This window comes from Saccostrea echinata, unplaced genomic scaffold (assembly GCF_033153115.1).
Source record: "Saccostrea echinata isolate AGI-Se365-2 ecotype Australia unplaced genomic scaffold, CSIRO_AGI_Sech_v1 ptg000013l, whole genome shotgun sequence".
NCBI lineage: Eukaryota > Metazoa > Mollusca > Bivalvia > Ostreida > Ostreidae > Saccostrea > Saccostrea echinata.
In genome coordinates, this window is record NW_026889762.1 from 1,902,078 (window position 1) to 1,920,000 (window position 17,923).

Below are 17,923 nucleotides of genomic sequence, written 5' to 3' on the forward strand. Positions count from 1 at the left end.
ATATATGCATGAAAGCTTCATCAAATATTGCAAAATTAAGTTTTTTCCCTTCATTAGATATTTGTACTAAGAGAGAGAAGATAAGAATCTTAATTGGCGATGGTGTCATTGCAGCGGTATTACAAATTAAAAAAAAAACACTTAAAACATGCAGTATAATTCCAATGGGTATTTTAGAAATGGCTAGGTGATTGCAATTGGTGACCAAATAAATGAATAATTAATTCAGTATCGATAGATAATTTAAATCATTAAAAAAAACAATAATACATGTTAAACATGTATAGGGATTCGACCTCTAATTTTTTTTTTTTTACTTGTTTGTTCGTTTGTTTGTTTGGGGTTTTTTGTTCTTTTTTAGGGGGATGGGGTGTAAACCGTCCATTTTTTTATCCTCAGATATTCACTTTCCTTTTTTCCATTCGTTTTTGGCACTCTACATTCATACATTTTATTCTTCACTGTTCAAACATACTTAAATACTGCATTAAGTACAATACATGTGTGAAATAACCACAACGCCACAGTTCATAAATGTATATTTTATACATGTAGTTTTGTTGTGAATCATCAGTTAACTTTAGGTAATATGATAATCTTGGCTAGTGGTTAATAAAAATTTTCTCAATTTAAAATCTATCTGATGAAACAGAGAAAAAAAATGTTTTCACCCAAAACCTTTTGACTGCATGTTTACTTTTTAAAATTTTTAAGGAAACGTCAATGTCTCAATATATTCACAAAAACGTTTCCGGTTGCCCACAGAAACATTTACCCTACTTCATGGTCACGATTGAGGTGTTTATGAGTAGTTTACTCATTCAGTTAACATAACTATTTGAGTGGTTTAAAAATATAAAGATGAATTTTCATTTACATCCGCTTATTGCAAGGACGAGGAAATGCCTTTATTTAGATTTAAATCGGTGTTTCATGATAAATTTATTTTTGTATTCATGATACACAAATTTAGACGAATTCAGCAGAATGTTACTACTTTAAAATTTTTGGAAGAACGGAAAAGTGTACATGTTAATTGTTTTCATTATTTCCCCGAAGTGAAATTTAGTGCTTCTCGTAATAATCACCGTCTCTTGTTAATTATGAACTAAACAGGAAAATATTTTCCCCGTAAAATATATCCTTCTCATTGTGTACATGGCTTTATTTTATGACCATGTTTTTTTTTTTCAAATAAATAAATACATACACTATGAATAAATTTAAACTTAAACATAGGAAAAACCACAGAATTTCATGTGTATTGTTTTGTGAACCAACAGTTGTCAGCTACCACGGACATGAGATGAAATCTTGTGTTTTCCTTTCGGTCGTTTATCCATCAGATACGTTGTTTGTTTCCGATCGGGTTAGTGAGTATAACTAAATATCTGAACGAGAAAACAGGGAAGATATAGTAAGAAAAAAACCAGGAAGGAGAACAGCTGAATATCAATATGGTGACCTTCGGGTCACTGTACCATTTATCAACAATCGTCCGTTAGTGTTTCTCATATGTGTATCATCAGTGTAAAGACTTATCTTAAATGAACAGGTAAGTAACAAATTATACTTATGTCCTTATTTACATTTCAATAACATTTGTATATAATGATCATGTGTCAGGAGAGAGTTTTACACATTGTCTAGTTTACTCACAACCATAAATAGTACATTTTTACACATATGTGGCTTGTTTCCATTAGAACTTTAAAGTTGACACGACCCAAAGCAAAAAAAAAAAAAAAGGAGCTGGCTTACTCATAATCACGTGACTTATATTGTTATGTTTTATGTTTAACAATCACATAAATATAATGTGTATGTTTTACAATACCATTCGTATATATTGTAAACTGGTTTAGCTTATTCGTATTTGCCTGTCTTACAAAATACTGTCTACAAACATGTGTATATGTATCTATATGTATTAGCATAGGTTAAATATCTACTTAAAAATATAACGACATAATGCAAATTGTTCATTCTATTATACGGTTTCCTTATCAGACTGTTAGTTTAGAGGGAATAATTGCATGCCTCTAGGGGCCTACATATTTAGCACGCAGTTATCATTTTAAGATAGGAAATCTTCGAAGATTTAAAAATCCTGGTAATATTACTCGTTACTTATGATAACGTTATCATTATACTGTTGTTGACACACAATGAAAAGAAAGATTTAAAACAAATATCCCATTCATCTGTGTAATGACAGCACTATAACTGATATAGTGTGTTTTATTTTTAATTGGGCTGTACTCTATTCGCCGTCCATAGCTTATACAAATTAATATGGTAAAACATTCAAGTAAGTTCTACTAATTTTATTCTTTTTTATTTTAGCTATAACAGCATATTGCTAGTATTGCTGGACTGTCTTAGACTCTTTCTCTTAAGATACTTAGCATATATATGTTTCATATATACAGGTAGTCGAGTCATAGAAGTTATTAAATTAATTCTAAATGTTATTTACTCAGCAGAAATAAAAAAAAATGTCAATGCTGTTATTTAGTAGTAGTCCAATCTACCTCTGACATACATTAGTGAATAGTTACAGAACTTTTAGACACAAGAAAGTAAGGTCATTTTAGATAGAGACAGACACACCCATTATAAGATGCAATTAAAACATATTTTTAGGGGGCAGTTTAAGAACAGAAATATTTTTTTTTGTTTTAAACAACATATATGTTGGACAGATAAATAGAAATTAATTTAAAAAAAACAATGATTAATGTTAGTGAAAGGTAAACTCCTTTATCGTTTTCTTCAGTCATTTTACATGTATACCTCATTCATATCAATTCAAAATGAGAGAGAGAGAGAGAGAGAGAGAGAAAGAGAGTAATTAAAAAGGCAATTTTGGTGCTGCTTCTTGCAACTGTTTCCTTGCTTTCAAGTACAGTTGCATAATACGTTTCATTGTTGAAATGTTTTTAAAGGAAATATTAAGGTAAAAATGTAATTTGAAATTCATATCCCTTTATCGCTTGCTTTTTTTTTTTATTATTATTATTATTACTCATATGGACCTTTTTCCAAAGTCCCTTCATACTTGTCATTGACTTTTGTTTATGAGATTTTTTTTTTCTTAAAAAACACACAGATAATATCGACTATTTTACATTAATAGTTATTCATGAATATTCATGATCAAGTTATTTTTTTTTTTAGCTAGCGCATTTATTCCTCATGATGAACGATCACTGATTTGAATACTAAGGTGGATAATGGCGACCGATTCAAAGACACGTAATCTTAAGAAACTCCTGACAGAAATCTTAGAGACTGAGAGGACCTATGTAAAAGTACGTATTGACAAGAATAATTTTATAAATGCATGTGTATAAACTAATTCGTCAAATTATCGCAAATATGTATGAGATGGATTTATACATGTAATTTATTAAAGTAGGTAACCCTAAAAATTACAAATTCAATATTTCGTAAATAAAAAAAAAATTATGTTGCAAAGAATTGTTCTTAAAATTTAATATGATAACATGGTGTAATAAAAATTTGCGTAATCTTTGCTTTTACCGTGTTCTGTTAAAAATATTCTTACAAAAATAATCTGTTTTTAGTGAGGTGACTCTTGTTTTCTATTTAAAAGTTTTGAATAGTGGATACTGTTAGAGAAATTGAATCAAAATCCATCTTATGTGATGCTTGTAGAATATAGACATTCTGGCAGTGCGGTATTTATGCCCTCTGTCGACGGAAACATTTGTTACCACGATGGAAATCAAACAGCTATCTGAGAGTCTACAGGAAATATTGCAGTTTCAGAGAGCTTTTCTCCAGAGCTTAGAATCAGTGATGGACAAACACAGTGAAGTGTATACCTCAGAGGACGAAAGAATAATTAGGGTTTGGTTTAAAATTACTTCTATTAAATATGTTAATATGTAAATATGTAAAGATGAACTTGAATTTTTTGCAAAGTCCCATGAAAAGATTTAGAATAAGAAAGCCTTGTTCAAAATTTGGTGTTAATTACTAGCTTACTTATTAACTATCAGTATATTTTATAAAAATTAGATAACTTTCCCAATGTTCAGATATAATTTAATTTTGTTTGTATTCTAGCCTCTGATTGGTTAATATCCAAAAGGGAAAACAAATTATTTCTGTATAACCTGGTTTGGTATGGGGACACCCCCCCCCCCCCCGACAACCAGCTGAATTATCTGTATCCATACAATCCTCTCATTTCCAATTCTCGGGATTCATGTATAATTCAAGATTTAATAAATGTACCTTTAACTTCAAACAATAATTCGATCTTACCACATGTAAACAAACAACAAGGCTGCTAGGCCTATGTATCAGTTTTTACCTCCCCTCGCTTCCCATCACTTCCGTTACTACGGTTGTATTATTGAGCGGCAAATTTGAACTAATAAAAAGCAACGAAATTTTACACCCATAGTTATTTAATGATTTTAAAATTGAATTATAAGGAATGACTCTAATTCTTGGCCAAATTATTCGAGTATAACCTGGTTTGGGTCAGTTTTCGCTGTTTTAATTTATAATCCGCTTCGCGGATTATAAAGCGCAAACTCACCCAAACCAGGTTATACTCGAATAATGTGGCCAAGAATTAGAGGCATTCCTAAATGATTGTAATTTTGAAGTTTTCAGAAATTTTCGTCTGTCTAGGCTTTACAGAATTGAAAACATTAAATTCAACAAAAATTAGCATTTATATAATGATCATCTACAAGCATTTGCAGAATTGAATGTAAGATTTGTATTTTTTTGTTCTACAGAGGGCTATTTTTGCCGTTGGGGGCGTTTTCTTGTTTTATGCTGAACAGTTCAAGATCTACAGTTCTTTCTGTGCTCTGTACAGCAAGGTTCAGGACATACTCAACGCAGGTAAAAAGATTTGTGCTCTGTACAGCAAGGTTAAGAACATCCTTTAAAACTTTCTGTACATTGTAAATTTATAAAGAAAGGCTCATGCAGCACAAGTGGATTAAGGTTAAGCAAAGTTCAACACAGATAAAATTATGTGCTCGCTATAGCAAAGTTCAGTACATCACACGTGCTCGTTAAAGCAAGGTTCAGAACACTACACAACACAGGTAAAATTAGTTGCTATTAATAGCAAGGTTCAGTACATTATACAACTCGGGGAAATTATATACTCCTAACAGCAAGGTTCAGCACATTACAGAGATAAAATTTTGTACTCTCAATAGCAAGGTTCACACTTCCTAAAAATTAGTAGAAGTTAATATTAATATTATATTAATATTCAGCGATATATTTCACTGATTCCAAGATTACATATATATTTTAGATAAATGAATTCTGACCGGAAAATATATTTTAACATAAATAAATAATGTCAGTGATTCATAAATGTAGAACACTTTAATCTCATTTGTTTTCCAGAGGAAAATGAGCCTTTACGTCACTTTCTTGACAACCAGAACAAGACAGGGGAACATTCACAAAGCTTGGAGTCCTTCATCATTCTACCGATTCAGAGAGTACTCAAGTATCCACTGTTTTTGAAACAAATGACTTCACTCATTGCTGAAGGCTCAGACGAGAATCAGCATATCTGCAGTAAGAATATCTTTTATCATTTGTGTTAAGATTAAGTAATAGTACTCTTGTTTCTGTGAAGTAACATAATCGATGCATTTTATTTTCAAACATTGACTAGTCTACAAAAAAACCACTTCTATTTGAAAAAAATAAATAAACATTTGATTAATTTAGATTTTATCCTTTACAAGGAAATTGGCTGTTCACGTCGAAATAGAAAAAAAAAAAAACAAGACAGAATCTATGCAAGTCCTTGTCGACTTTTGTTATGAATTCTCGAGTCATTCAACCTTGATATGACCCTGATGCAACCCTGATTTGCTTCAAATAGATACCCTGTCGATAAATACGTAACTTTAAGTGAAATATAATTAGAAACAAATATTTTCCTATTTGTAGAGGCTTGTGAAGAAATGCAGTCCGTGGCCAATCATATCAATGAAATGCAGAAGTTATATGTTGAGTTTGGTGATTCCTTCCGATGCCTCTCCTCGCAGGTGACGACTTCTCATTTACAAAAGCCATTTCCTCTTACAGAATGTAGAAATCTTGACATTATCAATAGAAACATTGATAATCAATAGAGGCATTTAGGGAAAACGACAATTTTAACAGAAAAAAAACATTAAAGTTAACTCTTCTTTTCTTTTACTTTTTTTGGACACAATTTGGACGTTAGAAATGGTGCATCGTTTAGATTTATAAATATTTATGCCTTGCAGTAAAACGACCAGAATCATACACAGAATCTTAAGATTGAGCCAAACCACTACAAGCACATTGCGTTGAAATCTTTTGAAATCGACACTTAAAATTAATATTTTGTGGTATTATATTACCAGAATATTGTGAATTCTGACTATGAGTTTCAGTTTACTGTCAGTAAGCTTTTGGAAAGACAAATTTAAAGTTTGAAGTCATATGAAGTTTCACTATTTTATGTCTGGGCAATTCAGTAATAAATATTTTTGTCATTCATGCATTCCACTATTCCATTTCCCAAATTTTATATCAAGATTAAGATTTTGCGGAGAAAATTGCTGTCGTGAACGTTTCACACCAGCTATTTGTGAATGATTCTTGATCTTAGTATCACACAACAGTCCGCTCTAGTCAAATGAGCCTTGTTAACAAGTATCTAGGTCCCTGTTGGGTTTCTTTCAAATTATCAGGGAGGGTTTGTAACCGAGGATTAAATATCCTCCTCTTGGGGGGATACATTTCACTGACATTATCTACATGTGCATTTTCCTCGAGGGTAGTGTGGACGTTTTACAAGTTAAACCATTTATTTTCTTTCTTTTTCAATAACTTCTTATTTAAGTCTATACATTTTTACAAGGCAATGCTTTTTTATTTCTCCCAGGACCTTGGTGTACGAGACCTCTACGCAGAAAGACCCAGCTTGACCTACGCTGCAGATAATATCCCTGTTATTAAATCTGGATACTGTATCAAAGAAGGAAACAAAGTAATTCAATTGTCTTTCCCATCTGCCTATTGTCCACGTCAGTATTTCCTGTGTACCTATTGTCTACGTCAGTATTTCCTATCTGATTATTGTCTACGTTTGTATTTCCTATCTGTCTATTCTCTGCTGTAGTATTTCCTAACTGCCTATTGTCTAATTTATTATTTCCTATCTATCTATGGTCTACGTCACTATTACCTATCTGCTTTTTGTCTACGTCAGCATTTCCTATCTGTTTATTGCAGCCCGGAGGACCGGGCTGCTCTATACATATAAGTTGTTGGTATATGGGGATTGAGGTGGGAGAAGTTATTCAGAATTAAAGGTTTTCTAAACATTAAAAAGATTGTTAATCAGAATGTTCTTTCCCTTTATAAATTACGAGATACACAATATATTTACTTCCATAAAGTGAATCTGTAAAAATATATATGTTTTTCATATTTAATATATAAAGTTGCTTATCATTTACTATCGAAAAAACGACAGGTCCCTTTTTTTAGAACATCGAATTTCACTTATCGCATAAAAACGCACTTTACACAGCTCGTGTTTTATATTCTTAAGGTGAAAGACATTTTTGAAAATAGGTGATGCATGTGTCTGGTTTCAAATTATATTTTATGCAGCCAACATTTACTTGAGGAATTGATAAAGTTTAAAAGGGTATCGTTTTTGTTCGATTTTCAACCGACTATAAGTTTTCAAAATATTCTCAACTATCGTCTCCATCATTTAGACGCATACCTTTTTCACACATATCGAAGCGGTTTGATGATCAAGACTCATTCCCATTGTTTACTTTATTTATTTCCCGGGCGACAATTGATGGTTACATCAATGTTTTCTTGTTGTCTACGTTAGTTAAGTTTAAATATATTTTAATCATTATACACGAATAGGATTGAACAGCAGGCATAAATGCCTATATTCGTTTTCTCCATTGGTAAAGGTACCTACTTTGTAGCGACCTTGACCTTCCTATTGTCTACGTTAGTATTTCCTACCTGTTTATTGTATACACTTGGAAAAGCCACATTTTTTCTCATATAAAGAAGCTGAATATATATTTTTAAATTTATTACATTTCAGATGAAGAGTTGGAAAAGAAGATATTTCGTCTTGAATGAGTATGGACTGTTTTACTACGTTTCACAAGAAGTACGTTCAAACAGCAATCTTTTGTTAACTCAAGTGGTACATTCTTTCGTCATTAAACCACATAATTTAAAAACAAAATATATTAGTATTAATTTCAGATTTCCCCATTGATTGTCACTTACTGCCTACCATACAGTACCTGCTAATTGAATCTCGACAATACGATTATAGTGTCTAATCGTGTGTGTAACGTATTTTACGTCCATGTTATATTGCGAACTTTAATTCGGTTTTTCCATGAATCAGCGTTTTGAGTATAATTTTTGTGTTAAGTTTATAATTCTTGTCAGTTTAATGTGCGCATATTATTTTGCAGACGGTCTCAATAATTACTGAATACTTCGAATTTGGAGTAAACAAATAATTAATTTATGAAATATTAAATTAAATGATAAGTGTTAATAATAATATGAATTAACCTATTTAATGACATAAATTCATGGATACAACCTATCGTCAATAAATATTTATAGGCGTTTATAAAGAATGCTTAGATACAGAATTAACATTTCCTGCTCTATAAAATTATAAACGAATTTTCTTAAGCTGATTTGCTGTTTTGAAAATATAATTTTTAGTGCAGGAAATAACCGAGCTGATTTATTGTTACTCGGAAATGCATTTTGTAGCACAATTATATTCATAAATGTGAGTCTTTCTGACAAATTTTGAAGGAAAAATGAAATAAGGAAATATTTTTGTTAATTATTCTATGTGTTTCTTAGCTGAATTGAAACAAAGGTTCAAAAGCATTGTCTGATCAAAGGCTGTTCGCTATCTGTCTGTCTGTCAGTCGTGTGTCATCTATGTATTTTCGTATTGTTAATTTCTCCAGAACACCGGACCAATTTCAAGCAATCCTTTGGTGAAGGGAATTCAAGTTTGCTCATCTGAAGGTCAATTCAACTGGGAGATAATATATACATACATATATATACGAGGGTTGTCCAAAAAGTTCGTGGACAAATGCCTAATTTTCTTTATTAAGTCCGCAATGGCAAACATGTACGATAATATCTTAATATAGACCATGATTGAATAAATGTACAAAAAATTAAAACAATGCACACTATTTACTGAACATTATAGGTGTAAATACTTTGTATATGCAAGTCGCACGGGCCAGTCTGACGTAACACTTTTTTCATGATAACGTCAGAAATATGAATTTTGAATTTTTATCGCATGTTTATAGACGCATGCTATTTTTCTTTATTATGCCACATTGCCAAATGTGTGCAATAATATTTATGTATAGATTATAATTAATTTAAATTTTAAAATTCAAAACAATACACAATAATTTACGAGCGTAATTGATATTAACACTTCGTAAACACAGGATGCACAGCCCAGCCCGACGGCGCTATATTTATAACAACGTCATGAATAGGAATATATCCTATTTTCATCAAATAACAGTGGTTTTCCACTTCTTGTAGTGTCTCCAAAATTTTACACACCGTTGAAAAATCGTATACACTAATTACAAATAACTAGACTAAATATTTTCCAACAAATTTAAGTTGTTTGAATAAATATTTTGTTTTTGACGACGTTTCCACCATATTAACCATAATTGTATGATTGGACGCTGTCCCGTTCGGATGGCCGACGTCGCTTTTTCTGTCAATTTTTGAAACATACTTCTTGCGGTTTTCACTTAATATTTTCATTGTTTATTTAGTAAGCGATACAAAAGGTATCAGAAAATAGCGATTACCGCTTTATTTGTGATATATTAAATTTTTATTCAGCTTTGACTCGTTTTAAAAAGAAAATAATCATTTCAATCAGATCCCTTTATTTAAAAGTTCATAGCATTTTAACCCTGGTCCGTGCGCACTATCGGCGACCTTTAATGACCGAGATTTATACAAAAATATTAAGTTCAAATAATAAAAACCAAACTATTCCGACTTGGGTTTTCATGACTAATATTTTGGTATACAATAAGCATATCTTGAACCATTTATTTTGACAAAAACGCCATTGTCCACGAACTTTTTGGACAACCCTCGTATATATATATATATATATATATATATATATATATATATATATATATATATATATATATATATATATATATGTTTATAAATTTTGCAAATAAACTCCGGAACGGGTGCACCAGAGTTCTTACTTACTTCTCTAAAAATACACTGTATACAATATCACGGCCAGGAACACGTTAAGTTCCTAGACAGTACCGTTGTCAGAAACCTTTAAAATTAAGCACTGAAAGTGGTTCGTTGTCATGAACATACAGGTGAGGTTATGATAAAATCCATCCAGTGTCATGCAAAAGATAGAAGAATTTATACATAATGCCTAAAATTTAACGTTTTTGACAAATTCTAGGAATAAATTTGAATTTTGGGAAACAGATACAACATTCAGTATTCCATACAAAGATTTATGTATTTGATATCCTTAATACATTTTGAGGAGTTTTGGTTGGCGATCACATGCCCATGTGTGAGAGCATGATCGTGAGCTGAAAAATTATATATTACTTACATTTAATTCATCGAAATGGTACTTTTATTTTAAAATATGAAGAGAAACTTCATTTGAAATGTATTAGGCAACTGACAGCCTTTTGTAGCTAACATGTTTTAAGAAATCGCAATTTATAAGCTAAAAGTCCGTTGTCAGTACATGTTAAGTTTATCTGGTCCGGTGTCATTTTTCTTAACATGCAAGTAAATCAATAAAATGCAACAGAAATGATCAAATATATGCTTAATTTAAAAGAATACAAATCATATTACAGATAATATTGAATCTAGGGGTCGTCTTAAAGCAGCTCACACGAACGTGCTAACTATTCTGCGATGTTTTTATTTTCAATTCATTTTCTCTTAGGAACCTGCATCCTAGCTAGTATGCGCCGGTGCTAGATCCGCCTTTGGTTATTGAGCAGATTTTAAAGAATTTCTGTATACCGTATATTCCAACGTAAAACTTTTATCACCAATTATGGTCCCACCTACCCATGGGGGTCATGATTTGAACAAAATTGAATTTGTTTTTGTTTGTTTGTTTGTTGTTTTAATATCCCTCTAGAAAATTTTTCACTCATAAGGAGACATCACCACTTGCCGGTGGAGGGCCAAAAATTTAGACCTATTCTCGGAACTCAGGGCCATTAAGAAGTGTGGGATCTTTTTCGTGCCAGAATCTACAAAATTAAAAGTACACTATGTACTTTCACATAAGTATCATTTCTTCTGATCCAGAAGTTCTTGAGAAGAAAATTTTGAAAGAGTTATTCTTAAATATTCTATTTAAACTTTGATCACATATTGTAGCCCCACCCTTTCCCAGATATGATCTGAATAAAAATGAATCTACACTTTATAATAAAGCTTTCACATAAGTTTCAACTTTTCTGACACAATGATACTTGAGAAGATTATTTAAAGATGTCACTAAATTTACACTTAACTATTCTTAACTATACTTCCTTGAAAGGGGGCATGACCATTAAATTGAACAAACTTGACTCCCTTTATCCTCGTTTGCTTTCTGGTAAGTTTGGTTGAAATTGAAATTGGCCAGTAGTTCCTGAGAAGAAGCTGAAAATGTAAAAAGGTTACCGATAGACAGAGGGACGACACAAAAATGTGATCAGAAAAGCTCACTAGAGCTATCAGCGCAGGTGAGCTAAAAATGTCAACCCTACATCAATTATATCGGCACTCGTATGAGAATTAAGCAAAAAAAATGAATTCCAGATAACATTACTACTGAACAAATAACTTTCAATCTAATATCCATGTATATATAATGAGAAAAAAGAATAGACTGATTTTTCAGATATCTCAAGAACTACGGTATTTTAACATATCATAGTCAAGTAAACCAATACACACAATTTTCTGAGCAACACCATTTCTCCCTACAGTATTGCGAGTAATGCTAAATAAATACAACTTGTTAACTTATTTATCAGCCAAACACTTTGTCTATTCTTGTCTGTCTGTCTCTCTTTCTCTGTGTATGTGTGTCAATCTCTCTCTCTCTCTCTCTCTCTTCACAACCTTAGGCTGTCCAAAGTTATTTCTATGTTTAACGTCACCTTCGCGCGTAGGTTTCAGAGAAATTGGCACTTTGAAAAAACAAATAAATCCACATTTTTTAAGGTTTCTGTTCCGGTTTGCTCTTACTTTTAGCACTTAAAAACTACATTCCATAGAGATAGACAATACTTGGGCCCTCTGTGAGGTATATTTGAGCTGAGTCTAATCTGTCTATCATTTAAAGATACAGGTTTACTGAAAATGATTATTTAACCAAGAGTCTGTACATGATTACAAATACTTACAGTATTTTAATTCATGTAGATGAGTAACGACTCATTTGTTTGAAAATTCTGTTTGTTTAATTTTTTCCGCCCGCCCTCGTAGGTTTTGAAGTTTATAGGTGACGCTAAACGTAGAATTAATTTCAGCCAGCCTTAGTAAATATCCAACACAATATATCGGCGACAAAATGTGCAAATGTTCACAGTACATATTGTCGCCGACGACAAAACGTGCACATGCTTGACTGTACATTTTGTCTTTCATTACGTAGGAGGAAGAAAAGGCTCGTCTCGGTACAAATTGTCGCCGGCGACAATATGTACCGATGGACGACGATATGTGCAGTCAGGGTAGGTACATTTTGTCGCCGACGACAATATGTACAAAACGACAATATGTACCGTCACACTCCTCTTTTTGATGGCATGCTTAACAATACCTAAAACAACATAAGATCGTCCTTCGTAATGTATAAAGTACAGTAGCGACAACGGACCGATGACAACGGACTTAATTTTAGTATCCTGTCATGACAACGGACAAAAAAATGAAATAAATAAAAATTTTCAGTTTTAATTTGTTCTCATTTTTCTGTAAAGGCTTACAATATGTCTTGATACTGTCTTCACCAATTGGTGTGTATATCATATATTCTATTTACGAAAAAATATAACATCTCAGTAGGAAAATGAATCAAATCCACAAGTGATTTCAACAGGGTTAATGTCGCCAACGCAAACTCTTCTTTTATTACTTCTTTTTAACGGCTGAAATTCATACAACACCAAATAGGGTGTCAGCCCTGTTTCCCATTGCAATTTTATACATTGTTATAGATAATTTAACTCGAAAAATGAAAAACTTCTCACAGTCTGTCTTCTCAAGTTATGACAGATTTTATCATAAACTCACCTGTATGTTCATGACAACGAACCAGTTTCAGTGCTTAACTTTAAAGGTTTCTGACAACGGTACTGTTTAAGAACTTAACGTGTTCCTGGCCGTGAATATGATGTCCGTAAACTATATTTAGATTTCACTCGCATAGTACGTATCGTACATTTAATTAAAAGCCTACTTTCATTTTCTATAAACCGCCATGAAATAGCATAAACGTGAGTACGGTGGCGGTTTACGGTTGGCGGATTTAAGTAACTGGCAAATTTTAATGAAACTGACAACAAAACGGAAGTTTTGCATGGGGTAATTCAGGGTTAAAAAACTTCTTTTCAAGAACAGCTGGGCCATGGTAAGAAATTTAATTAAGCAAGCAACCTCCGCAAATGCACATTCTGGCAATTTTGAAATAAGGTCCCAGGGTAGGGGGTCACAACAGTGAAACGTATAGGGAAAAGCTTTGCACGTTTTCTCAAGAACAACTGGGCTTTGATTTGTCTTATAAAATGTGATATAATCTCATAATAATGGTATAAGTTAATTGTTGATTATTCATATCTGTGCCACTGTGTCTAGTGTTGGGATAGACTGGGAATTAAAAGAAATATGAAAATATATTTGATTTTTTAATAGTTCCAAGAGTAACATGGTCACATAAAATTATATTATCACCATGTCACTTTGCAGTTATAATTTTGTATAAAGATACAAGGGTTAATTCAAAGGTAAGGTCACAAAGGCTATAAAATCTTATATAATTAAATGTTGTCCAAAAAAATTACAACTAATAACCCTATCTATTTTGACATTTTCCTAAAAAAATATACAGATATATCCAAATAAATATAAAATATTTTAATAAACAGAACGCTAGGTTTTGTCTATCGCCGCACGGCAATTATGATAGAGACGTCATTGTGACGCTTTCCTATGATAGAGACGTCATAGTGACGCTTTCCTATGATAGAGACGTCATTGTGACGCTTTCCTATGATAGAGACGTCATTGTGACGCTTTCCTATGATAGAGACGTCATAGTGACGCTTTCCTATGATTCCACTTTTGCTTTAAATCTCACCTTTGATTTTCAGGGACACAATTTGAACTAAAAGTATTTAGCATATGTTTTGTTATTATTTTTCCATATTGTACATATGTTGTGTAAATGTATATAAAAAAGTTGATTGTCATTTTGCTAATGAATGACCATTTTCGATTCTAACATGTGTTTGAGTTTAATAAGTTGAAAATCAAACGGAGCAGAGTCATTCAGACAAAAAGAGTTGACACAAAAGGTGATTATATGTTTCATTTATTTGTAGTCCACAGAACCTTTACGATTCATTCCCAGGGATGAAATGCAGCATGTAAAATCCAGCACAGTGTAAGTTTTTCTCTAGAAAATGATTTTTTATTTTAACCAACAAAATATTATAATTACTAACTTTAAAAAAAAAAATTGTTGAAGGGTACATGAATACATAAATAAAGATTTTTATGTTTAAATAAATTCAGAAATAAGCACACAGGCGGGCTTTACGGAATGTTTGAGCTGTACACAGAGGATCGAACTTTTTTCATTGAGGTAAAAGCCTTAATGATTTTCAACCCTATGTTTTATTCAGCATTGCTTGGATGGAATTACTAGTATTCTAGTTATATATAAGATTAAATGATGATTACTCCAGCTTTTTATGTGTTAAGGACAAACTTGTATGTCGGAATTGTGATATATTTTAATTTAAATTTCTATTTCAATATTCATATTACAAAATTTTCAAATATATCGGTTTAAAACCATTTAAATGTGTATCTTAACAGGAAATTCTGCGGCTGTTTAATGGAAATTTAGTTTTGTGTGGATTAATGATTCTGATATTAAAATCTTTTATTCAGTGTGAAACTCCAGCCGAAGTTCAGCCGTGGATCAAAGCTATAAAATCTCTACTACCCCGCACGGTAGGTTAAAAACTTTTACTTCTGAAAATGCCACAATTATGCTAAAAACCTTGCAGAAAACAGAACTTGCACAGTTACTATAAGATGCATAGAGATAGTCGTGTACATATTTAGACAATAAGGAGTTTTAATTAATAGCCATACTCAAACAATTTTATACTATGATTTTTAAATCTATCTTTTTAATGTGTCTCCATTAAGCTCTCACAATGTTCCAATTTAAACAAGACTCCAGTGTAATAACAAAGAAAGAAATACGTACTGATTTCTCAGTTCAATAATGGTACCTGTTCGATGGCAACAGTGACGTCTTCGCTTTATTTTCTGTATAGTTATACAACACTTAATACAACCATATCCCATGATAAATTGAAGTCCAGGCTTTTTGGTATCATTGACAGCTGCTTTTTCAATGAAATGGAAATTGTTAATATACTTACCTTGTCATTGGTCATTTGCAAAATAATTTTCTAAAAAAGCATTCTGATTGTACACACAAGTACTCTGAAGTTGATATTAAAAAGATGCTTGAGTTTCTGATTGACAATATCTATGTAGATTTTGGCGATCAGGTCTTCCAACAATCTGTTGGAATTCCCATGGGTACCAAATGCGCCCCGTTATTAGCATACCTATTTTTGTAATCATATGAAGCAGAATTTATTTAAAACATCTACATGGGAAGAGGAAAACACTTGCTGTGGTCTTCAATTCAACAATTCGATATTATCAATTCACAATAGTTACTTCCATTCATTTCGATATATCCCAGTGACCTTGAAATAAAAGATATCACGGAGTCTGACACATCTCTTTCATATTAAGATATTTTACTAGAAAAAGACTTTAATGGTGACTTAACAAAAAAGCTTTATGATATACGTGATGAATTTAACTTTTCTATCATCAACTTCCCTTACTTATGTAGCAATATACCCTTATTACCTGCATACGGGGTTTATGTCTTTCAGTTGATTTGATACGCAAGAGAATGCTCTATGTATTAACAATTACTAAATCGAGACAAGCTATTGATGAAACAAGGATATCAACAGTCTAGTTTGAGGTCATCAATTCGCAAGATACAAGCACATTGTCAGCACATACAACCTATCATTGAGTCAAATGCTGACTGACGTGTTCAATACTTATTGTTTGGCCATTATTTATACACTGAACTGTTATTTTTCGATCGTGACAAGGAGCACACGGCGGGTGTGACCGGCCGGCAGGGGATGCTCACACCTCCTTGGCACCTCTAAATTTTGAGGTCCGTGTTTGCTCTGCTCCAAGTTTGTATCGATTCATTGGACTTTCGAGATTGAATGCTGTTCGTTATCTTCATATTTCATTTAGCGACGGAAGACCACAGTTTTAAATCAGAGAGACAGTGTATTCTATACCTCCTCCGGTTCGCTGTCCAACTTCAAGTCAGGCTACTGTATAAAACAGGGTGGAAAGGTTTGTGCAAAAAAAGTACCTTTATCGAATTATACGTAAAGCTTAAGACTTCATGTAAGTTGTGTTAAATGCAATAATTATTGTACTTTCAAGAAGATATGTAAACCACCTCAGAGGAAAATTAATTCTGTGGGAATAGTTCCAGTATTATTTTTTCATGACTCCGAAGTATTTATAACTAAAATGTTAGGGTTACAATTGTAATAATGTCTTTATGAAGTGAATAAGTTGAAAAATACAATACAGTTGCATGTGTACCTATTTTCAGTTTTAATTATTTAGTTGACAGTATTAGGTATCAAAGCATTCGACAAAATCATAACTCAATACAAATTTTAATATTCAAGAACAATGTTAGCAATAAAAAAGCATCCTTTTACAGCGGAAGAACTGGTTGTCTCGATATTTTGTCGTGAATGAGGACGGGATACAATATTTCACTTCTGATCAGGTTAGAACTACGTCATTTTGGGCACAATATGTACATGTATATAATAATACGAAACAGAATGTTCTTAACCTAAGACCAATTACATATGTTACAAGAAGTCAAAATTTGAAGTAAAAACGAATAAAAAATTAAAGTACAGATCATTCACCTTCCGGTATATATCTCCTTCAAAATGGGATTATCATCAGTGATCCTTGTATAATTTCTTCCATTTTAAAGTCAATAGAAGCACTGAAAGTGATTCCGAGTGCTGATGTGCGAGGTGTTCAGGAAGTATCAGGGTAAGGAACCACCAATCAGTATTATTTTACTGTTGTGTTTGTATGATTGAGTGTCAATATCTGTCGATAACAGATTTTTTCTTTCTTCATTAAAAGGTCCCAGTTTGGTCGTGAAAATGTATTTGAAATTCATACATGTTGCAGAACATTTTATGTACAGGTATTGTTTATAAGCGACCATTCAAACAAATTTAGAATAAAACATGCGTTGAATATTTCAATGATACCACTCAATGTATTTAGTGTGAAACTCACGAAGATCTCCGGGAATGGGTATCCGCCATAAGAAGACTTCTACCTCATCCCGTAAGTAAATGATAATGTTACATGTGTCAACGATAACAATACAAAGTAGTAAGTA

The 17,923-nt window shown here is 32.1% G+C and overlaps 1 protein-coding gene across 1 annotated transcript in view; it reads left to right on the top strand.

The window, feature by feature from the left end:
* The first annotated feature begins 1,502 nt into the window (after positions 1-1,502).
* Positions 1,503-17,923, top strand: part of LOC133186434 (protein still life, isoforms C/SIF type 2-like) — an 18,954-nt gene continuing 2,533 nt past the window's right edge. The window contains exons 1-16 of the mRNA XM_061321687.1: positions 1,503-1,555; positions 3,185-3,314; positions 3,682-3,876; positions 4,782-4,890; positions 5,413-5,589; positions 5,971-6,068; positions 6,938-7,042; positions 8,135-8,203; positions 14,733-14,794; positions 14,926-14,995; positions 15,307-15,369; positions 16,726-16,830; positions 17,213-17,281; positions 17,501-17,562; positions 17,659-17,722; positions 17,806-17,868. Coding sequence (XP_061177671.1) covers positions 3,237-3,314; positions 3,682-3,876; positions 4,782-4,890; positions 5,413-5,589; positions 5,971-6,068; positions 6,938-7,042; positions 8,135-8,203; positions 14,733-14,794; positions 14,926-14,995; positions 15,307-15,369; positions 16,726-16,830; positions 17,213-17,281; positions 17,501-17,562; positions 17,659-17,722; positions 17,806-17,868 — 1,389 coding nt within the window. The 5' untranslated portion in view covers positions 1,503-1,555; positions 3,185-3,236. The remainder of the gene's footprint in view (positions 1,556-3,184; positions 3,315-3,681; positions 3,877-4,781; positions 4,891-5,412; positions 5,590-5,970; positions 6,069-6,937; positions 7,043-8,134; positions 8,204-14,732; positions 14,795-14,925; positions 14,996-15,306; positions 15,370-16,725; positions 16,831-17,212; positions 17,282-17,500; positions 17,563-17,658; positions 17,723-17,805; positions 17,869-17,923) is intronic.